General features: G+C 46.4%; 1 protein-coding gene across 1 annotated transcript; it reads right to left on the reverse strand.

Moving 5' to 3' along the window:
- Positions 1-932: 932 nt before the first annotated feature.
- On the reverse strand, positions 933-17078 carry Ccdc174 (coiled-coil domain containing 174). Its single transcript, XM_042679930.1, has 11 exons — positions 16983-17078; positions 16284-16388; positions 15400-15500; positions 11849-11907; positions 9908-10091; positions 7707-7802; positions 6210-6352; positions 5756-5850; positions 4802-4934; positions 2807-2965; positions 933-1237 (listed from the first exon to the last, which is right to left on the reverse strand). The coding sequence occupies exons 1-11, from the start codon at positions 17022-17024 to the stop codon at positions 942-944; spliced, it is 1413 nt and encodes a 470-aa protein (XP_042535864.1). The 5' UTR covers positions 17025-17078; the 3' UTR covers positions 933-941.
- Between the last annotated feature and the right edge of the window lie 7285 nt (positions 17079-24363).

A 24363-nucleotide genomic window follows, 5' to 3' on the forward strand; every position in this document is an offset into this window, starting at 1 on the left:
TGCACCAGATCCAGGATCTTCTGGGGAAATGGAATACTTTGCCTCTCTTAAGATACTCTTCCTTTGCCTGCTGGACAATCAAGAGCTCCTTCTGATCTATGCTCCAACTAACCTGGATGCTGAACCTTTAAATAAAGATACCTAATATGCTAGTGTTTGCAAAAGGACTGAAATTCATAATTCATAAATCTAAGTCATGGGAGTAGGTATGAAATAGAGAGCATAAGCCCAGTGCTGGTGGCTCATGCCTGTAATCCTAGCTACTCAGAAGGCTGAGATCTGAGGATCACAGCTCAAAGTCCCCATGAGACTCTTGTGGTAGAGTGCTAGTCTTGAACAAACAAGAGCTCAGTGCATAGGCCCTAAGTTCAAACCCCACAACTGACAAAAAAAAAAAAAAAAAAAAAAAACCATTATAAATGCCTGGACTGGCGAGGCACTGGTGGCTCACGCCTGTAATCATAGCTACTCAGGAGGTTGAGATCTGAGAGTCATGGTTCAAAGACAGCCTGGACAGGAAAATCCATGAGACTTATCTCCAATAAACCACCAGAAAACCAGAAGTGGTGCTGTGGCTCAAGTGGTAGAGCTCTAGCCTTGAGATGAAGAGCTGAGGGACATCATCCATGCCCAAAGTTTAAACCCCATGACTGACCCTCTCCCCCCAAAAAGAAGCCTGGACTGCACTTGCATGAAGCAGAGCAGGTAGGTTTCTTCTACACCACCCATTAGTAATAAATACACAGTAAGGTAATGAAAAATTCCCATTCTCCCATTTACCTTCTCCCCTACTGATAAATCCAGCCTAGGACCAGCCTGTGCCTTCCCGGGAAAGGGAAAGAGGATACAGGTACATTTCAGTCCCCAAAGTTATTTCTCCTCCTCTGGGAGAGGAAGTCACCACTAAGGGTACAAACCCAAGTTCAAAATGCTGTTGGAGATCATGTTACTTGTTTATAGTATGATATCATATCATCCAGCGTTTCAAAATTGACTGTGGGGGCTTGTGGTGTGGCTTCACGAGCAGGCGGGGGTGGCATGTGTGCAGTGCGGGGCTCCGGGCCCTGGGCACAGGGCTGCTCGGGGTCACTTGGTGCAGGTCCAGATCTGTTCCACATCTGGCTACTCAAAGAAGTTCTCTTTTGACCCACAAAGTAATCTGATGGTGGGGCAAACTCAGGATCCCGCTCAGCCCGGAGATCTGACTGTCTCTTCGACCAGTAACCAAAGGAAAATTCTAGTGAAGATGAGAAAGAATAGTTAGAATACTGATTAATTAATTACGAGATAAATTCATTGTTATTATTTGCCAATTAGCTTATACATGTATTTCTGAAAAGCCATTTTCATGCCTGTAATCCTAGCTACTCTGGAGGCTGAGATCCAAGGATCCTGGTTCGAAGCCAGTCTGGGTAAGAAAGTCCCTAAGACTCTATAACCACCAAAAAGCTGAAAGTGGAGCTGTAGGCTCAAGTGGTACAGGACTAGATTTGAGTACAAAAATTCAAGAACAGCACCTAAGTCCTGAGTTCAAAACCCAGGACCTAAAAAAAAAAAAGCCATACTGAACTCTGGAAGATAAGAGAGGCCAATGACAAAGCTTTGTCATTTGTCATTTGTCAAAGATATTTTGTATTGTCGGGTGCTGGAGGCTCACATCTGTAATCCTAGCTACTCAGGAGGCTGAGATCTGATCACAGTTCAAAGCCAGCCCGGGTAGGAAAGTCTGTGAGACTCTTATCTCTAATAAACCACTCAGAAAACTAGAAGTGGTCCGTGGCTCCAGTGGTAGAGCGCTAGCATTGAGCTGAAGAGCTGAGGGACAGCACTCAGGCCAAGTTTAAGTCCTACAACCAACAAAAGGGGGGGTGGTATTTTATATCTACAAATAGTATTAGCAGCCAGGCATCAGTGGCTCATTCCTGTAATCGTAGCTACTCAGGAGGCCGAGACCTGAAGGGTCAAGGTTTGAAGCCAGCTGGGACAGAAAATTCTGAGACACTCTACCTTCAATTTAATCAGCAAAATGCCAAGTTGAAGATATGGCTCAAGAGGTAGAACTATTTAAAAGTTGAGTATGAGATATTAAGTGAGAGTGCAAGGCCAAGGTGAAGCCCTGTGCTGCTGGCACACGTGTGTACGCACACACACAATCAAGAAACTAGGATAAGATATGGGAGTGACTTTAGACATGGAAAGATTAGAGAAAGACTGTGAAAAGGCTTGCAGGTTCTGAAGACTGTCAAAAAAGGCTCTAGAATTCACTTGAAGAGAAAAAAAGAAAAAAAGAATAGTCAAATCATTTGTTTGACAAGATACGGTATATGCCATACCAAAACCTAAACTTTCATCTTTTGTTGAATTTTGTTGTCTTTCGTTGAGACACAGAAGAAATGTGTACAAACCTTAACTAAATTGGCATTCTACAGTATAACGCCACACAAAAACAGCACTAACTTAAGCTTTTCCTTTGTGCTTCAATAAACAAAAGGAGCTCCGTCCTCCTGGCATGACGCCTTTGCAGACCCTGCTCTTTCATGCTTGCATTTTTCAGGTCTCCCAACTAGTGTGGAAAGAAACAAGTTCAAGACTTTGAGGTTTCCTCAGACCTCCAAGGACCTTCAATATCACCAAGGGGCTGGGGGGTGGCTCAGCAGAGGGCCTGCCCAACATGTGCGAGAGCCTGGGTTCGATCCCAGCACCATAAACAACAGTACCATACCAGAATCACACTTGGATAAAACAATGCACCCCTCGTAAGGCTGCTGACTGGAAAAGGTTTCACACCTGACACCTTCTCCCTTACCTTTTCCTCGGTCCCACTCTCTGACGTGAGGTACTCCTGGCCTGGTATCCTTCCTCTCCTGGATGATGACTTCCACCTTGCTGCTCTGGGCAACTGGAGCTGGAGCTGGAGCTGGCATAGCCTTTGCCTCTGATGGCAAAGGTCCAATAATGTCTCCATCTGTTTTACATATGGAAACAAGACCTCATTGTAATACTTTTTAAATGACCATGCTAGTCCTGAGAGTAAAAGCAACATCTAGTATTTGTAGAGTACCTATTACATCCCAGGTGGTGGGCTTGTAAGCACTTTATATACAACTAATTATTTAACTCATAACAAATTAATAAATGCAGTATTCCATTTTATTCCCACTTTGACTCTGAGGAAGACTCAGCTCAATGTTAAGAAAGGACTCAATGTTGAAAACAGACTTCACAACTTCGGGGGAGGAGGGGAGGAGGAGGAGTTGGGGAGGTATGGAGGGAAGGAATAGTAGGGGAAAAACAAAGGAGATGTAACAATGTTCCATAGGAAATGCATTCATTACCTTACTCATGTAACTATAACCCCTCTGTATAGTATCTTTACAATAAAAAGTAACTTAAAAAAAAGGACTCTAAACCCAGGTTCAGAGATTTCAAAGACTGCTCTGTTATGCCCCCCAAGTTTTCCTAAGCCAACAATCAAAGGATCAGAAACCTCCAAATTAGCCAAGTAAAGCATCAAGCCCAGACAAAGCAAACACAGTCAGGGTGCTATGGAGCCATAACCTACAATGTGCTATTCAATTATGGCCATTTCTAAAGTTTCTAAATTTTAAAGAAAATACTTAAACAACAACAACCACCCCAACAAAAACCCACTATGCTGGCACTTCACATCTCCTGGCATATCCCAGAGACAGAATAAAAACAGATAATATGCAGAGGTTAACATGTTACCAAGATACCATTTAATGAAATTAAATAGATAATTTTCCAGTTTGTAACTTTTCAAAGGTAAAGTTTTGTCCAGAGGTTATAAAATGGCCCACTGTCTTTATCTTCTCGGTAATAAAACAGTCCAGGTTCAGCTGGGCGTGTGGTCACCTCAAATGTGAGGTCATTTCCCAACTTCCCCAGTGCTAAGCACAGCCTAGTTTTGACCCTGCCATCAGGAGCAGCACTGGGTAACAGCAAGATGGGAGAAGCCTAGGATGTGATGAGCTCTGAGGCAGAGCTACTAAGATACCCTGATCACCCCACACTCTGAAGAGGGAAAACAGCCTTCTGCGCTCATGAAGGCATTGTGGAAAGGGTGTCTGTTGCCTGGTTCAGAGTCCGGCCATCACACATAGGAAGAGAAGGCTGACTGCCTGGGGTGCTCTGTGGTGTTCCCCAGGGACGCGTGCTCCAAGCTCCCAATCCCAGTCTAGGGCACAATTCTTTGGAAAACTACCTATACCCATTTCTCTAAATTCTTTAGTTCCCAACTTTGGGAACATATTTTTTGTGACTATATTATCACAAATAAAATTAAAATCTAAAAACTAGAAGAAAGAATTTTCAATGGTTTTACCACAAAGACATGGTAACTATTTGGGGAAACAGATCTATTCACCCTGACTTAAAAGATTACACAATGTATACTTGTTTCAAAACATCAAAAAGCACTCAACACAATTTTTATTTTTTTATGTACACTTACATATGTATAAGACTGAACTTCACCTTAGATGCCTTTGTCTAAGTCAATATCTATGTTTTGAATACCTAAGTCTCCCTTACTAAAATGACATTCCAGGAAACAACCCCATATATAGTTTATTAATATCTCTGTCTACTGTCGAAAAGGACTAGAGTGTCACTCTGTACCACTTTTGTTCTAAAAACTGCTTCTAGCAGTGCCTCAAAAGTTCACTTTCTGCCTACAGATAAAACTAAGTGGTGATTCCCACAATGCCAATCCCATCAGTGAGCATCAATGGAACTAGCATGCTCACCTGTGAAATTCAGCAAGCAAGACACAACTTACCTCCATTTTCTTCTCCTGCCCCATCTTCTTTGCTTTTCTTCATCTTTTTTTGTCGAAGCTTAGAAAGTCTTGCTTCTAACATAGCTTTTCTTTTTTCCTTTATGTTTTCTCGTTTTGTTCTTTGATCTGTTGTCTTAACAGGATATAGAAAGTTACAAAATTATTTGAAGCCAAATGCACAGTATTTCTGCTTAAAAGAATGAAATGATTTTTTTCTAAAAGACTGATTTTCACAGTATCTCTAAAAAGCTCTCCTTGAGACCCTGAAAACAAACTTATTACACAAAACATCTGATGTTTTCCCTTAAAGAAACTTTATTTTCTTACTCAAACCATCCCCAAAGCACTGCAGATTTAAAACATGAAAGTCACATTAGGTCTGAAAAGTTTCTTTTGGGAAGGAGGAGGGTACTATTGGGAGTTTGAATTAGGTCAACAGTGTTCTACTGCTTGACCCATAGCCACCAGCATCTTTGCTTTAGTTTTTTTTGTTTTTGTTACTTTTAATTTTTTTAATTGTTTCTAGAAAGGTGATAGACAGACGGGCTACTGTTACATAAGTCAGGTATAAAGTACATTTCATGTGGACAGTGTTACTCCTTTCTTAATTCTCTCACCTCCCCTTTTTTTTGCACTGTTTACCTTGGCCAACCTCACATCATATACCTCCCATGTAGCTAGGAGGCCTACGCCACCACCACGCCAGCTTGTTTGTTGATAGGGGGTCTTGTTAATGTTTTTGCCTAGGCTGGCCTTGGACTGTAACCCTCCTGATCTCCATCTCCTGAGTAGCTTGACACAGTTCTAATTTTAAAGTTTAAAAGCACAAGAAACCTTTACACAACCTACTACAGCATTTTGAATTCCTACTTTTATTTGCTGCATTTTCTGCACAACAAGCCCAACAAAAACCAGTTACTGAAATCCTTAATTTGACTTTGAATTAATTTGTACCTGTTCCCGTAGCATCTCTAAAGTTTTCATCTGCTTGTTTCTCAACTCTTTGTCTTGGGCAAAGGCAAAATATCCAACACCGAGTTGTCGGGCCTCTGAAATAAGTCGAAATTATTCAAAAGATTAGATGACTCTATCAGTAAAGCACTCAAGATCTCCTAACCCAAAGGAAACACAGTGATATTTACACACTTTTAAAAAAATTAGAACTAGTTTTCATTGTGTCCCATGTGAGAAACATAACAAAGATGTATATATTTTAGCTATGGCTGTTCCTACTTTTCTCTGGAAATGTAATGGAACCCCTATGTAATGGAAGATATTCCAATTTCTAGTCTTTTTTTTTCTATAAACAGAGGGATTATCTGAATTTCCAAAGCAGCATCTTGACTTCTGTCAGAGCTGCTGGCAGGGGTGAGAGCAGTCCTTTCAGAGCACTGGAGGACAAGCATACCATTTTCTCGGATGTCTTCATAATGGACGGGCCCCACTGGCTTTTTCAGGGCTTCCCTTTCCTCTTCCTCCCATTGCTGGCGCTGAAGTTCTTTCCTCATGTCTTCAGATAACAAGGTTTTCTCATTTGCAGGACTAACAAAGCTAGTAGAAGAAAAGAGCAAAAAAACTTTCAAAAAGACTGTGAGACAGCAGTGCCTAAGCTCAATCCATTGGATCTGGACAGGGAACAGCACAGACACATTTTAGTGGTGATACTACAGCTGGAATCCAGGCTTGGAGCTTGCTAGGCAGGTGCTCTGTCTGTCACTAGTCACACTCAATATTTTTTTCTTTACTTATTTTTCTGGTGGGGGTTTCATATATTTGCCAGAATGAACAGCAATCCTATTACACAAATAGGATCCGTGCACAGCTGGGATGACAGACATGACTATTTTACACCTGGCTTATTTGCTGAGACAGTCTCACTGACTCTGCCCAAGCTGGCTGTGAACTGCAGTCCTTCACTTCCCAACAGGTGTGCCCCACCTCCACCTCTAAGAAACATTATTTGATAAAGACAACAGTTACCTAGCAAAGCTTTCTGATCAACAATACTGGTATTTTCCTTTTAAATCAAGAGCCAGATTTATTACACAGGCAAACTGGTGTCTTGCCTCAGCATTCAAGACAAAAGCGATGGGCTGTAGTAGTACATGTCAGGAGTCTCAGCACTTGGGAGTTAAGAGACAAGAGGATCATGAGTTCAAAGCAAGCCTGGGACATGGCACGACACTATCTAAAAAAAACCAAAACCAAAACCAAAAAAAACCTAACAAACCAAAAGAAAACCAAAAAGACATAACTTTCCTTCTCATCTTGGTTCTGGGGGGGAGGAAAAAAGAGGCAGCACCGGCAAGGAGAAAGAACTCCTAGGAACTGTTAGGAAGGGCCTAGCCCCATGCACAGACACCACTTCTTGTCCTGGCAGATGGCCATGGCCTCTGCTCTCCCTTTCCTGCTGAGTCCAGGCCTACCTGTAGGACTCCTGGCCTGGAAGGCTCTGACAAGATGGAGCATCTTCCAACAATTCTCACACAAAAGTTACTTGTGATGAAAAAAATGTAGGCATTTTACAGATATTCCCCAAATACTTCAGCAAGTCATCTCATTCTAGCCCTATCCACCAAACCCTCTCCATTCTCTCCCACACACACACAAATATATAAGAAACAGAAAAAAAAAAACTAGGCTGCATGCATGATTGCAGTGGTATAGCACCAGCTATATAAGCAAGCCAAGCAATTAAGAACCCTAATACTGGGCAAAATAGAAGAGATGATAATCCACGGAAACTGTTTCCTGGGCGTGGCTCATGTGCATACAGATACTCTATCCACTGAAGTGCTTCAGTAAATATTCTCAAACATCAGAAAAAAAATCTTCGTGGAACAATAATGATAACTGGCAGTGATTAAACAGTGTCTCCTGGCAAGAGGTGCACACCAAAACTTACAGTCTCCCCTGAAGGTTTTTGTCCATCTCCAGCAGGTCTGGCAGGTCCTTCCTCATGCAGCGCCGGGACCGCCCCAGAGAGTCCACGTAGTCCACCCTGAAAGGAAAGTGAGAGGCTAGGGACAAAGTCTGGTGCACAGGGAAGGTCTCTCTGTCAGGCAGCTAGTGCAGTGAAGAAATGCAGGCCTGTGAATGCAATTTTAAATTCAGCTGAAAGAATTCAATCTAGACAATTATTTGTGGTTTGATAAACATATAAATAACATTTTTAATAAAAAAGAAATAATATGACTTAATTACCAAGAACCTTGAACCTCAGAGATCACTACCATTAAGAACATGTTTTCTAAAAGACTCACTTTCTAATTCTGCCCTGCTTTCTTCTCATTGGTACAATTTTTTCCATTGTTACAGACTTCCTGATTGAAAGAGGTGGTATTTTTCAGGTATTTTTATTAGAAGGAAGCAATCACTATACCTATTTCTTCATCTTTGCCCTAATTACACAGCAGAGACAAGGCAGCCAGCAAACAGCACAGCACGTGAAATTCTGCGACTTTCTACCAATAGGAAAGATCAGTGGGTTCTCACAGAAAACATTTTATTTACAGTAAGATACAATGTAAGGTATCTCACATAGCCTTTTGCAGGATGCTGACAACACCACAGGAACCAATAGGTACTAGTGAACCAATTCAAGGTCCATCAGTCTCTTTCCTCTTAAGTAATGCTGATTTTCATTGTTAGCCCATTATCTAAAAACGTAGAAATCTGCTACTATAGTTTATAGCTGATTGCCACAGATATGAAACTTCCAACTGCTAAAAGCAGATTTAAAAAAAAAAAAGTGAATGGGAGGAAACCAGCAGGCCAGATGGTCTGTGTAATTTACAGTATTTTTACAGGAAGATTTTTCCACCACCTGGAATATAACTACTGTTACAAGGATTTTATGAACAGTTGTAATTCTAGCATTTAGTATTAAAATAATACTTGCAGTGTGCCTTATTTCATATATGGTAGCATGTGGCGCTTTGCATTGTCCCTAGACTCAAATCACTGGCAAATTGCTTGTAATCATATAGGCATTAATAAGCAAAAATAAAATGAGCTTTCAAAGGAAATGTGATTTCTTTTCAGAAAAGCAATCACAAAGTATTCTGTTCTTCAGTGGGCCTCCAAAACAGATCCTGTCAGCAGAGAAGGAAGACAGCAGTCAGCAATGGCTCTGTTTCGTTAGTAATTGCTTACTGAGCAGCCTGGCTGCCTGGGCAAGCTTGGAACTTCCAGGCAGACTGAGCTCCCCTCTGCCCCATCTCTTGGGGAAGGTGGGAAACATGTGAGAAGTCCTTACTATTTTTCTGAAGCCCATCCAAGATCAGATGAGCATTCAGATGATAAAGGCACTGATAAAAGAGGATACATGTTCTCCTCTTTGTTCCTACAGCAGAGCCAGACAGTGGCCAAATGTTCCTTAAGACATAAGGTAGAAGGTAGGTAGAAAGCCACCTGTTTTACCTTAATAGAGTGTTATTTCTGGACTACCACAGACCTTCAGTAGTATTTGAACATAAGTTCTTGGCTTCCTATAAACAACGGCCCACAGGATCACAGCCTGATAAAATGACAAAATATGCCACAGTCCTAAGCAAGTTCTAAGAAATACCCCATAATGAGGACACGGAGTTTGACAGCAGGTCAAGGACTGTTTCTTCAGAAGAAACAGTCAAGATCATTAAGTCTCTAAGCAATGTCCTGTGTGCTGAATGAGTGTCTAGGGAGAGAAAATAATTACAATGGAATCTTCCTTCTAATTTCTACTGACTTGACTGACTCATAAGCCAGCAAGGATGTGGCATCCTTCACATATACAGAAAACCCAGGAAGATTTCAAAAATGAAGCTTTACTGAGTATCTGCTTATACCCCAGAGAGTAATTTCTTGGGCAGCCTAGATTGTTTATCTCTTAATGCTAAATGATTGTGGAAACATGGAATGAGACACTCTAATCTCTATTTCACAGATAAGACTCTGGGTCTCAGAGAAGTCAGGAATTTGGTTGAGGTCACATAGAGAGCAGAAGGTAGCATCCACATCTCACTAGCAAAAAACATGCTGGACAGGGCTTGCCCACGACCAACAACAACAAAAAGCTAACGTAAGTCTGAAAGTGTCACTCTGCTCTCTCCCGCTATCACCCACCATTCCTCACTGGGGTCCTGCGGAGGAGGTATGTCTCTTTCAGGAAGGTTGTCGCCATCTTCGTCATCATCCCTTTCTATTCCTTTCAAGGACTCTCTATCGACACCAAATGCCTCCATTTCTCTGCGTCTGTCTATGATCTTCTGTGTGAAATCCACAAGGTACATATCTTCTACTTCCTCATCTAGGACACAAAAATCAATTTTCAGGTTACTGACATCAAGGAAGAAAACCATGCCTGGGACTGGCAGACAGTCATCACGCTCACTGCCTGGAAGCTCAGGTGCCCATGGTTCACAGTGTTTCCACCCTAGAGTGCTTTGCAAAGACTCAGGGCACTGGCACCTAAGAGCAAGCTGTCAATTGGCCACTGGAAACATGGATCACACACAAAAAGATCTTTTAAAAGCCCCAAATTTTTCTTCTTACTCAGTAAGTCATCTGAGCAAGCAATAGTGTCAGAACACCATTTTACAACCACCAAAACCCTCATTTTCAGTTACTTTCGTAGGAGCAGCAGAACAGCATTTCTTCTGCTGCAGATCAGGACAGTGGATCTGCAGGTGCAACAGCCTTTCTAAGCAATGGGCTGTACCTTTGCCCCTTATTAACCCGGTAATGGGCAGGTCATAACTCAGGTAAAAGTAGCCATCTGAACTTCTTTCAAGCTCATGGACAAGGCTGTAGAACACACAGCGATCTACAGGATACTGTCTGCCCTGGGGCTGAAGAGCATGTGAGGAGCTAAGACACATGCTCACCAGGACACAGCAACCCACAATGTTAGTTTAATTCACCCAGGACAGCTCACATAATTGTAGACAATATCATGTGAAGTTTTGCTATGGTTAAGATAAGTATTTTTCTCTGAGGACACAGATAAAGATATACTGAGCAGCTACTAAGAGTCTCTGTCACCAGCAAGCACTGTAATCCCGTTTAGAGGATAGTCTCCGAAGCTTATTGGCTCAAGCACACAGGTCAGTATTGCCATCAAGATGCAGGGCTGGAAGCCTTGTCCAGACTAGATCTGGACATCCACAGTCCTTTGGACCTGGTTTCTGTTTCAGTGACTCAAGCCAGAATCAACAAAAACGAGTGCAGTAATATCTCAGAGAAGAGATGTGCTCTTTGGAGCCCAGGTGCAGGAGCACACTGGTGAGGCCACCTGGTGACAATCACCAGCTGATTCTGCAGGAAAGTAGCAAAGCCTTCCCACACCTCCCAGCTCTTGAGTGTCTGTGTGCGAAGGGACACTGGTTGGCCCATGCCCAGCCTTCTTCTGCCCCAGCTAGGGAAGATGGCCCTGCTCAGCGCTGGCCCTGTCCATGCCCTGCTGATCTACTTGCATACCATCCTACCACAGAACCCATTCCCCAGTTCGCCAAAACCCTTAAGACAGTATCAAAGATGCTGTATGTCCAGAAAATATCCTAAGCACACCATCATTCTTCCTGCCTTCTGGCAATGAGAAGTGTCCTGCCTCTCAAAATCCCTTCTACTATTTTTTAACCCAAATTAGTGTTGAAAAAGAAGAGGTATGTTATTCCCTTTGTTTTAAAGCAATCATATGTGCCTCAGAGAAATAAAACAAAGAGGAAAAACGGGAGAAAAGAACCTGGACACAGTGATATAACTCTAATTCTCACCTACTTTTTTTTACTTAAACAAAGATGTAAACTTAACCTTAAACTTCAGCTATAACCTAAGGACGGCCCACTGAAGCCTTTTCAGACCCACGAAGGGCTCTGTGGCTGCCCCACCATGACACCTGCCTCACTATGGCCACTGGGCAATCAGTGGACCATCCCATCCTGTTTTGGAGCAGCACTGAAGGCAAAAATCTCTCCCTTTTCTTACAGCTCTTTAAACATTAATATCCATGCTACATATGAGTTACAGAAAATGAAGTAAATACAGAAAATAAATTATTGATGTTACCTATAAAGTCTCCTTTAGTCATTTTTTCATATAACTTGGCTTTTTCTTCTAATTTTTCCCTAGGAGAAAAAAAGACAAGTATTAGGAACAGTCTTACAACTGCCGTTTCTGGTGAGGCTGCCACATCCCCAGCCCAATCACAGCCATCTCCCCAGTGCCTGGTGCAACTAGCACCGACTGCCCTGTCCTGGCACTTGTTAGATATGGACACATCTATGTTAAAAACAGCATGAACAATACTGTGACACACTAATAAGCAACACTGGCAATGGAATAAGCAGCTTCTCTGCTTGTATTAATTCTGGTAATATTCTGAGTACTAGAGGCAAACACCTGCAGACCATGCACTGTGAGACTGAAATACCACATAAATTACTGGCCAGCTGGGCATAGTAATTCTTGCCTGTAATCTTAGCTACTGTGAAGGCAGAGATGAAAAGGATCAGTTTTGAGTTCAACCTGGGCAGAATGGTTAGGACTCCAGCAGGAATGTCAATACAATGACAAGCAACAAAAAGGCAAGAGACTTATGATAGATTAAAGGGCTTGTTTTAGTCAGACTTTGCATCATTGTGATGAAATACCTGACAAAAACTCCTTTTGAGATGAAGGACTTATTTAAAAATAGCTCAGTTCAGAGGTTTCAGTCCATCATGGTGGTGGGAAGACACAGTGAAGGAGGTTGTTTAACTCATGGCAGCCAGGAAGCACAGTGAACACAGGAAGGGGCTAGGCAGAGTGGGAAATCTTTTCTCTTCTAAGGGACATTCAGGTATTTGTAACATTATTGGAGGGTCACAGACAGGCCCTTGGCAGCGCACAAACACGAGTCTGTCCTGTCCTGTCCTGTCCCATACCAATGATTTTGAGGGCCCAGACCAAACAATCCCCACCCTTGCTGGATGCACCCAGTGACTTCTTCTTGCCACCAGGTCCCATTTTCCAAAGTCCCACTACCTCCAATATCTATTCAACAGCCTAGTCAAAATTCAAATCCATCCACTGTTATCATTCACTAGGTCTCAGCCCTCATGATCTAATCATCCGTGGAAACACCGCACAGATACCCCAGAGGTGGGCTTCCTAATTTTTTAGGCACTGCTCAGCCCAGTCACATGGACAACCAAGATTAATTATCAAGATAGGTGTCCATGGCTCCCACCTGTCATCTTAGTTACTCCAGAGGCTAAGATCTCAGGATCCCAGTTCAAAGCCACCTCAGGCAGGAAAGTCCATGAGATTCTTATCCAATTAACTACCAAAAAGCCAGGAGTAGAGATGTGGCTCAAGTGGCAGAGTGCCAACCTCAAGCAAAAAAGCTAAGGGATAGCACACAGATTCTGAGTTCAAGCTCTACTACTGGCACACACATGCACACAAAACCAACAAAAAACATTAACCATCCCAAGGACCAAAGAGAATTGATAACTAAATATGTAATCTCTAAATCTTGAATGTAAAAACAGCTATATAGGATGTAAATGTACTGCATATTCTGAAATATGGACCACAAAATGTTAAATTTGTCTTACCAGTGTTACACTTCTTGTGTATGATAGCAGTATTGTGACTATGTGAGCTAATGTCTTGGTACTTGCAAGACATGATGAAAATAACTCTGAGATAAAGTGTCATGACACTCCAGTGTCCCTGTATCTGTACATCTGTGCATGGGGTGGAGAAGAAAAGGGAAGGAGCAGAGAAAAAAAAAGGAAATGAGAAAGTATGTTATTTGCGAATTTAGGTGAAGAGTACTTTGTTCTCTTCTTTGGGAGAGGGCAAGTTTGGGGTCTATGATGCTAGACATTATATCAACTAGTCCAAAAACACATGGGACACTTCTTCAAAGAGTGCTGACAGGGCTGGGAAGGTGGCTCAGTGGTAGAGCGCTTGCCTTGCATGCATAAGGCCCTGGGTTCAATTCCTGAGCACCACGTAAGCAAAAAGAAAAAAGTCGGAAGTGGCGCTGTGGCTCAAGTGGTAGAGCGCTAGCCTTGCGCTGAAGAGCTGAGGGATAGCACCTAGGCCCAGAGTTCAGGCCCCACGACTGGACCCCCATCCCCCACCCCCGCTCCCAAAAAAAAGAGATCAAAGAGTGCTGACAAGGGCAGTGGTGGGGGTAAAGCTCAGTGGCAGAGTGCTTTGTTCAATATGCATTCTATTCCTAGAACTATAAAAGTAAGTAAATATTGCTTGTTAGTCAGTTGTGGGCTTGAACTTGAGCCCTGGTTATTGTCTCTGAGCTCTTTTTGCTCAAAACTAGTGCTATACCACTTTGAGCCACAGCTCCACTTCTGGTTTTCTGGTGTTTAATTGGAGATGAAAGTCTCAAGGACTTTCCTGCCCAGCCTGGTTTTGACCTGCAATCCTCAGATCTCAGGCTCCTGAGTAGGTAGGATTACAGATTTGAGTCACCAGCATCTGGCATAAATATTGTTATTAGCATGATGATCTAACAAAAGCTCAAAGCAGGACCCTTAAGCAAAGAATGTTTTGTTTTGTTAATCTAGCAAGCATAAAGCTTTGAGTTCAAATCCAAGTACCATCATAACTAAAAAATTAATTTAAAAAAACCATAACATGCATGGCCTCTTATTTTTAAGAGGCTGGCTGACCGTGCATAAACCCATATTTAATTAACTGGGAGTCAAAATATTCAGAAACATGTTACATTGTTGCTGATATGTGCTGCATTAAGAATGCAATAAGGCAGGTGCTGGTGGTTCCTGCTTGTAATCCTACTACTCAGGAGGCTGAGATCTGAGAATCGTGATTTGAGCAGTCTCCTTGAGGCTCTTATCTCCAATAAACCACTCAAAAAAAAGTGTAAGTGCTGGGTGCCAGTGGTTCACACCTGTAATCCTAGCTACTCAGGAGGCTGAGATCTGTGGATCACAGTTCAGGAAAGGTTGTGAGACTCTATCTCCAATAAACCACTCAGAAAACCAGAAGTGGTGCTGTGGCTCAAGTTGCAGAGTACTAGCCTTGAGCTGAAGGAGCTGAGAGACAGTGCCCAGGCCCAGAGTTCAAGCCCCATGAACGACAAAAAAAAAAAAAATAACAAAAAAAACCCCAGAAGTGGAGTTGTGGCTCAAGCGATAGAGTGCTAGCCTTAAGCACAAAGAAGCTCAGGGATGGCGCCCAGGCCTTGAGTTCAAGCCCCACAACAACCAAAAAAAAAAACAAAAAAAAGACTGCAATATTGCTTTTGCTTATACTAAAAATATACGGATTTGTTGTGGTTATTATTATTATTCCCTAAATGCTACAGTGTAACAACTACAGTGTTAAGTCCTCTAGGGAGGGCAGGGAAGTGTAAGGAAAGATTGCACATATGTAAACGCTCTAACACTTTATATAAGGGACTGAGCACCCTCAGGTTTAGATACCTGAAGGAAAAAGGAATGGGGTACTGGATCAGAGATGCCCCTCAGATATTGAGGATCAACTGCGTATTTATAAGTGTATTTGGCTTAAAAACTGATGTGCATCTCATCTGTACATCAAAGAGTGAAACCAACACTGCTTGGGCATCCTCAATGTAACAGTACCTTGCTTTGTCCAAAGTCTTCTGTTCCTCAATCTTCTGCTCAACATCCTTCTCAGCTCTATTTGAAATCCCTGTGTTCTGTTTGTTCCAAATACCTGGTTTCTGGAGAAAAATTCAAAAGGACAAAACAGAACCACATTACCGAGAGAAAAAAAAAAATCTCTTGTCTTAAATAGGAGATCTGCACATGCAAAGCTGGGGCTAAGAGCCCAAACTCCACTAACTGCATCCAATTGCTTCTCCACCTCATAACTTTGCTCTAGTTCAACATGTTAACAGAAATGTATATACTACAGAGAATTAGCCATACAGATAGTGGATGCTCTTGCCTAGAAAACTCAAAAGCTATTTACAACTCAAAGACCCTGATTTTTTTTTTTTGGTCGGTCGTGGGGCTTGAACTCTGGGCTTGGGCGCTGTCCCTCAGCTCTTCAGCTCAAGGCGAGCGCTCTACCACTTGAGCTACAGCGCCACTTCCGGTTTTCTGGTGGTTTACTGGAGATAGGAGTCTCAGAGTCTTTCTTGCCTGGGCTGGCTTTGAACCTCGATCCTCAGATCTCAGCCTCCTGAGTAGCTAGGATTACAGGCATGAGCCACCAGAGCTCGGCAAGACCCTGATTTTTTGGGGAAAGGAGTGGGGGTGGATACAGAAAACCTATATAACAGATTATCTTCCATGAGAATGTGAATAATCCTCGAAAGTATTATAATGTGCTTGAAAAACATTTTACTGATTTCTATTTTAAATGACTGTATGCAAATGTTCAAATAGGTTTTTTTTCTTTTATCACATTTATGGTATATACAATACTGATGCTTTCAAAAAATATTAGTACGGTGTAACTTTCATGTTTGCAATCAGCAGAGATAGATTTTTTTTTTTACCTTATTAGTTGTCTTGGGTTTTCCCAAAACTCCAGAATCCTTCAGAAGTTTTTCTTGTTTGAATTCTTCTTGTTTTCGGAAGAGTTCAGCCTTAAGATCTACCAACTAAAATAAAACCAATAAGTAAAAATATTTTAATTCTCGCAGGTGAATGGGGCTAAGTCACTGTAACTCTCGAAGCAGTACTTCGACTTCCTCTAAATGAACTCAGACTGAGTCACCTCAGTCCAGTCGTGTTGCCACACTCCAGGCTCTCCAGCAGCGAGGGGAGAGCGGCACTACGACTTTTACGTGTGTATTCTTCAGACTCGAGGTGTTTTCGAGTCAAGGTCTCACTGTGTAATCCAGGCTGACCTGGAACGCCTCGACCTCCAAGCAAAGGCTCGGCAGTTGCTTTTCTACGGATAGGGTGTGTGTGTGTACGAGCACCCCCGGTAAGTCACACGTACCCCGTAAACGACCCTTGTGGAGAGCGGCGGTAACTGGGCTCAGCGATGTGCGCGTGCGCAGTGCGGGCGCCAGGCCGGGTCAGGTCGCGCGCCCTCCCCGCGCGGCTCTCGCTCCGCTCCCAGCTTTCCGGCGGCTCGGCGGAGCGGCGTCACGGCCCTCCCCGCCCCGCCGGCTCGGGCCCGTGTGAGGGGAGGGAGGCCGAGGGCAGCCGGGCTCTCCCGGCCCGCACGGGGCCCGGCCCACACTCACCGACGACGCCGTCACGTCCAGAGGCTTTTTCCGACGGTCCATGGCCGCGCCGTCCGGCCGGGCGAGCGCCGACGCCGCCTCCCAGGAACGCCGAGGGTCCGCGAACGCCGCGCGGCGCGACCGGAAGTGAGCGGTGATGACGCCGACCGCGTGACCCCGGCGCCATCTTAAGCGCGGCCGCCGACCGCCATCTTGGGACGGTCCGCGGCTAAGGCCGACGTGCGGCCGGCGGGAAGGGCGCGGTCACGGCCGCCATCTTGGGGAGGGAAGGACGCGCCCGGCCGCGTCTCGGGGGTGGGGGGGAGGGAGGGCGAGGCTGCCTGCGGACCCGCCGTGCGCCGCACGCGCCGCTTTGCCCGCGCCGACCGAGGTTCACAGAAGTCACGTGAGACGAAGGCTGGGTGTCACCCTCTGTGGCAGCCGCCCGCACTCACGTGCTTAGTGACCCTCCGCGGCGCCCCGCCCCTCCGCTCTGCCCCTCCGCGGCGCCCCGCCCCTCCGCGGCGCCCCGCCCCTCCGCGGCGCCCCGCCCCTCCGCGGCGGCCCCGTCCCTCCGCCCCGCCCCTCTACCCCTCCGCCCCGCCCCTCTACCCCTCCGCCCCGCCCCTCTACCCCTCCGCCCCGCCCCGCCCCTCCGCCCCTCCCCTCCGCGGCGCCCCGCCCCGCCGCCCCTCCGCGGCGCCCCGCCCCTCTGCCCCTCCGCGGCGCCCCGCCCCTCTGCCCCTCCGCGGCGCCCCGCCCCTCCGCGGCGCCCCAGCCCATCCCGACGAGTTTCGCGGCTCCTCTCCCACACATCTGCATCTTGTGAGAACACGAACTCCGGAACCTGGCTTCGGGCGCAGCAATTGCAGTATCACCATTCGCTGGCTCTGTGAGCTTGGGCAAGGTCCTCTCTCTGTGCCTCAGTTTCCAAGTGGCAGTACACCTCTATCTGCCTCGTGAGACCTAGTTAAATGAGTGAGGATGCAGCCAGCCCAGGGCGTTCTTTTCAGAGCGCCAGCCCATCTCAGGTAGCGTCTCAGGCACGGACCTAGATCTGCTGGGGAAAATGGCAAGCGCCAGGTCTCCTTAACCTGGCAAAAGAGCCCAGGCTTTCCCACTGAGAGCCTGGGGCTCAGACCCACCTGCACCCCTTTAGTTACCTTGAGATGTCCCATCACCCTCCAGGCCTTGACGCTCCTCTTTTCCAGCTCGGTACACAGGATGTGTGAGCTCAAGAGATGGAAATGGGGTGCAGGCTGAGGTTCTACACGCACATCACCTGCAGGGTTCCGAGGCTGAGCTGGGCGCTGGCCTCCAGGCAGAAGGCACATTCCTAACAGCAGTCCGTGCTGTCGCACTGCATGCTTTGCAGTGTTTTGAGTGCCAGTTTGTTCTCACCCCAGTTGGGTCCCCAGGGTGTAGGACTGGGTGGCTAATGGATTCTCTTCCTCTTGTTATCTCTACAGGATGTTCTTTGTGTATTGAATCTCTTAGGTGCTTAAATAAATGGGAGGGAGAGATGACCTTCTGAAACAGACAGCAATTACTTTCCCACAAGCACAGCCACCAGCTCTACTCTTACCTGCAATGACCAGACCCTGCTTACCAATGGGAAAGCTCCCAGGGACACAGTTGCAGTCCAGACCTGCTGAGCTCAGCCAGTACTACTACTGGAATATCTCAATAGGCGGCAAAGTCAACAGGTTTAGTTTAGTCCAGGGCACCTTTTAACATGTGAAAACCATTTTCTACGTATCCTGCCTCTGCAAGTAAACAGTGTGCCTCCCCCACTCACCCAGCCCACAGCACCTTCACCTTTGTTCCTCTCCAATGCCACTGTCTCTGACAATAAATTACTCAGCAGGGATGAATGAGCAGAGTCCAATGTGTGAAAAAAGATTAGGTGGAACCTAAGAAAATTAGCTTCCAAGCAAGGGCACAGGATGAAGCAGAAGGCTATGGAAGCCTGGGTCCTGGCTGACAAAGTAACTAGCTTTGATTAGCATTAGGCAAGAATCTGTAATTGGCATTATCTTTTTCAATGTCTGCAGCAAGCAACCTCAGGGCTGGTGACCTTATTATTCTCACAGATGAAACCCAGAGTAGGCAAGCAAGGTCACACAGCTTAAATTGACACTAGGATTTAGACTAAAGTAGCCCAGAGGCAGACCACATGGTTTCATGTTATGTGAGTTTTGTCTTCATTCGTGTGTGCATTCAAGCTGCAGGAGAAAGGGGAAATTTAAACAAGTGGCCCTAGAATGTTCCAGTAGGAGGGACTAAGGCATTCAGGAGGCCTGACTGGACACCGGCATGCTGGAAGTCAGCTGAACTCACAAGTCTAGAGCAACAGGATGTTAATGAAGCCTGGGGGACAGAAGCTTGAGGCCCACAGTTGGAAACAGAAGTGCTGAGGGCTCTACCGCAACAACTGGTACCCAAATGCGGCCCTCGCCCACGTCAGAGCACAGAGCACAGAGCTCACTCACCACGTCACAACGCACCACACAAACTCACACAGCTGGAACGGGGTCCAGACCCATCCATCCAAATGCGGCCCTCGCCCACGTCAGAGCACAGAGCACAGAGCTCACTCACCACATCACAACGCACCACACAAACTCAGACAGCTGGAACGGGGTCCAGACCCATCCATCCAAATGCGGCCCTTGCCCACGTCAGAGCACAGAGCGCAGAGCTCACTCACCACGTCACAACGCACCACACAAACTCACACAGCTGGAACGGGGTCCAGACCCATCCATCCAAATGCGGCCCTCGCCCACGTCAGAGCACAGAGCACAGAGCTGGCTCACCACGTCACAACGCACCACACAAACTCACACAGCTGGAACGGGGTCCAGACCCATCCATCCAAATGCGGCCCTCGCCCACGTCAGAGCACAGAGCACAGAGCTCACTCACCACATCACAACGCACCACACAAACTCACACAGCTGGAACGGGGTCCAGACCCATCCATACCATAAGATGTTGGCCTCATAGGCAGGGATGTGAAGGATATTTCTCCAAATTCTTGGAGCCAAGCTGAGGCTCCCAAGAGGAGAGACAGAGGGCAGGTGAGAGACCAGCTATTCTAGAGTACAGGCTTGGAAGTGACTCAGCTGAGCTCAAGAAATCAGGATATGCAGAAAAACAACTGCTTCCTTCTCACCCTGTCTTCTACAGTCACCCTAAGAATGGAATCTCAAACTGAACACCAGTGGCTCACACCGGTAATCCTAGCTGAGAAGGCTGAGATCTGAAGATTGTGATTTAAGCCAGCCAGGCAGGAAAGTCCGTGAGACTGTTATCTCTACTAAACTACTGAAAACGGTAAAAGTAGAGCTCAAGTGGTAGGATACTAGCCTTGAGCTTCAAAAAAAGCTCAGGGACAATGCCTAGTCCTGGGCGTGCATGCACACACACACACACACACCCAGAATGTTATCACAAGAAAGTAACAGAACTAGGCCCCAGTGAATCATGCCTGTAATCTTCCTTACTTTGGAGGCTGAGATCTGAGGATCCAGGTTCAAAGCCAGCCCAGGCAGGAAAGTCAGTGAGACTCATCTCCAATGGCCCACCAAAAAGTCAAGTGGCAGAACACTAGCCCTGAGTGAAGAAGCTCAGGGATAGTGCCCAGACCTGAGTTCAAGACCCAATACTGGCACAGAAGAGAGGAAGGGAGGGGGGAGGAAGGGAGGAAAGCAGGGAAGGAGGAAGGGAGAGAAGAGGGAAAGAGCAACCTGTTGTCTCCAAGTTCTGTAGGCCAGAAGTCCACAAGCAGGGTGTTACAGAACCATTTGACCTCACCTCCTCACTCCAGGTGGCGGCTGGCAGTCCTTGGCTTCCAGGCCTGTCTTCACAAGGATTTCTCCCCAAGTCTGGCTTCTTAGAAAGCCATCCTGCTACATGAGACTGGCCTCTCTGGGATCAAGCAGACTTCATCTTAACCACATTGGTAATGGTCCTGTTCCAAAATAAGGTCACAATCTGCGATCTGAGGCTTAGGACTTGGACATAGTCTTTTTTTTTTTTTTTTCTTTTTCTCTTGTGAAGGGTTCAAAGACATAAGTGAACCCAGACCAGGCCTCCATGCCAGGCTTGGGAAGGACTCCTTGAGCTCTAGGAAAAGGAGAGACCTGATACTCCCCACCCCAGAAACCAGGGTTGGTTAAAAAGTGGCTGAGAAGAGAATTTGTTGTCATTCAGAAATTACAGCAATGAGTGGGCAGAGAATGGTGTAAGGCACATTTTCCTTACCCATGTATTGATGATGGACAGCTAGGTTGCTATTAACACTAGTGCAGCAAGAAACAAGAGGGAGGTTTACAGCCATAAATGTCTACAACAACAAAATGTAATAAACAGTTTAACATTCTCAAGGAACTAGACAAGAGAAAAGTGTGTGACACCTGTCATCTTAGCTACTCGGGAGGCTGACATCTGAGGATCGAGGTTCAAAGCCAGCCCGGGCAGGAAAGTCCATGAGACTCTTATCTCCAATAAACCACTCAGAAAACTGGAAGTGGTGCTGTGGCTCAAGTGGTAGAGCGCTCCCCTTGAACCGAGGAGCTGAGGGACAGCGCCCAGGCCCAGAGTTCAAGCCCCACAACTGGAAAAAAAAAATGTGTGTGGATGAGTGGGTGGAGGGATAAAGACCAAATTGGTAGACAGAAAACAAGGAAGGTCAGAGTGTAGCATAGATTTTGACTCATTTACTCTTCAGGACAGCCTAACCTGTCCCCGTTTTATAGGTGTAAACTGAGGCAAGGAGGGCGGTGGGGGAAAGGAGGGGAATGCTCACCCCACACTCTACTTCCCCCCCTGGGGAAGAGGGCTCCGGGTCATCTCTGCTCCTTGTTGCCTCCTCTGCCTCCTCCTGTCTATCCCCACTCCTTGTACCCAAGAGGCCAATCAAGCCCCTCTGCAGCCACAGTACGGAAGATGAGTCCTACTGGAGAGAAAGATGCCTGAGTCATGGTCCTTTATGCCAATAGCTCAGAGCTGGGCCTGAGCTGATACTGCAAATGCCTTAAGGCCCACTTTAATTTCCTGCCTGTCTAGATGGCACAGATAGAGAACCAGAGCTGGGCCCAGGGACTGTGCTCCTCAACGAGGGACAGAACTGAACACAGTAAAGGGGTGCCTGGGAGGTGGGTCTCCAGAGACCAGGAAGACTATACATGGATCCATCCACCTTGGGATGCCTGGGGGTGCCAGCAGGGGGCAGGAAGCTGAGGTCCAGGACAGCCAACAATGTTGCTAGTGCCTTAATGTGACAGGAAAACTTTCAGCATGCCAGCCTCCACTTAGATGCCTGCGTGAAGGAATGCTTATTCCTTTAGATTCTGGCTTATGAACCACTAACCTGATCTGCCTGTGCCATAAGCCACTGAGGGAGATAATGTGAGGCTCAAGAGGCTGGGAGACGGGCCAAGGTCGAATGCTTACCCTGTTGCTTAAACCAGATCTCTGACTCCATAACCATGCGCTGTTTTGTTTCTATATAGAAAGTTCTAATATCTTCCAGAATTTGTTTTAAAAGACAAAGCCTGCTACGCGTGGTCGTCCCACTTACATGGAGTTTGAGGCAGGACACCTTGTGGTGTGTGTGTCCCTGGTCCACACCAAGTGGACGTGAGGTCACACCTGGGAATCACCATCATACGCCAGCCTATGCAACACAGCAAGACCCTTTCTCTCACAAATAAGTAAATAAAGAAGCCCTCTTCCTCCTGCTCCATGCCAGAGCAACCTGCCTTGGACAGACAGCGCACACAGAAGCACTGCTAGGTCACACAACAGCTGCTGCTGTGTGCACCGGCCCGCCTTCCTGCAGGTGGGTGGGGCAGTGTGGGGAACGCAAGCTAGACATTCCCACCAACTATTTAAGGGTGTAGGAATGAGGCTTTTGGGAACCAGGTGCCATCACCAGCCCTAGGCGTGGGGCACATGCCTCCTTCAGGCACGGTGTGCGTGGGTGTGGCTGGTGGGTCCTGAGCGCTCACTTGTGGGTTCTCCTCCCAGTCAGAACCAGGAAGCCTCTGCTGGAGCTGAGGGTGTGTCAGCCTGCCGTGACCTGGGACAAGATGCTTCACCAAAATGCCTCTCCTTCTCCTTCCCAGGATGCAGTGTCCTTATGGAGGTGGGGGACCTTCTGGTGGTTAAGAGAAAGACCAAACAAAAACCAAACCCCAACTCTTAATGAGTCTCTCGTGAGACTCATTAACGTCAGAGTCTTTTATTCACAAGAATTGTGTTTCTGGGAGCTGGGAAGGTGGCTCAGTGGTAGAGTGCTTGTCTTGCATGCATGAGGCCCTGGGTTTGATTCCTCAGCACCACATAAGTAGAAAAAGCCGGAAGTGGCGCTATGGCTCAAGTGGTGGAGTGATAACCTTGAGCTGAAGAGCTGAGGGACAGCGCCCAGGCCCAGAGTTCAAACCCCACAACTGACAAGAAAAAAAAAAGAGAGAATTGGGTTTCTGTTCATGTAAGTGAACCTGCAGAGACCTGTTTCATCCAATCAGTGCTGATCACTGCTGTGGTCTGAGTGCTGGTATCATATACTGAAACTCTGACCCCCAGGCCTCTGGGAGGTGACGAGGCCATGGGAGTGGGCCCCTGTGAATGGCTTAGTGCCATCATGAAAGAAGTCACAGCGAGAGGACAGTCTGGGAACCAGGAAGTGGCCCTCACCAAACACTGAATCTGTGGGTAGCCTCTAGTCCAGTGCCTGCGAGCTTCTGTGATGTGCAATCTGTGCTGGCTGTGAAGAAGCCCAAATGGGTTCAGTGGAGGGGCAGCATGGGCTGACTTCCCTGAGGCTCCATCCCAGCCACTGTCCTGGAAGGAGACTAGACAGTGGGTGTCTTCTGGCCTGATGGGTGGCTAGGTCAGAGGGCCTGTGAACAGCTGAGGTTTAGGTCTTTCTTATGTCTCTTCGTTCTTTGTAGCTGCTCAGTTTATCATGGAGAGCTGTCACTTTCTCTCCAGTGACAAGGAAAGCTTGTGTGTGGCTGATAAAGACTGAAGTTAGACACCCAGAGAGGAAATCTTCTTGGGATGCCCTCATGGGGGGACAGCAGAGTAAACTCTCAGGTCATTTGATGAGGTCTCCACCCCATGACCTAATTGCCTCCCAAAGCCCAACAATCACATGGGCCGGGGGAGGGGGTGGGGGACACCCACCAGTGCGTGGACTGGACGAGGGTGCGGAGGCTGGAAAGGTGAAGTGTCTTCCCTGCTGGCCTGGCAACTGAGCTTCAGACCCATGTCAGCTGGCTTCCAGATGGACCTGTCTATGGGCAGGAACCTCCCTGTAGGCAAACTTGGTTCAAACCTCAAACAGACTCGGCCTCCAGCACTGGCCCTGACTGGGCACACTGTCAAGGTA

The sequence above is a fragment of the Dipodomys spectabilis genome, unplaced genomic scaffold (assembly GCF_019054845.1).
Source record: "Dipodomys spectabilis isolate Male_0828 unplaced genomic scaffold, ASM1905484v1 ptg000054l, whole genome shotgun sequence".
NCBI lineage: Eukaryota > Metazoa > Chordata > Mammalia > Rodentia > Heteromyidae > Dipodomys > Dipodomys spectabilis.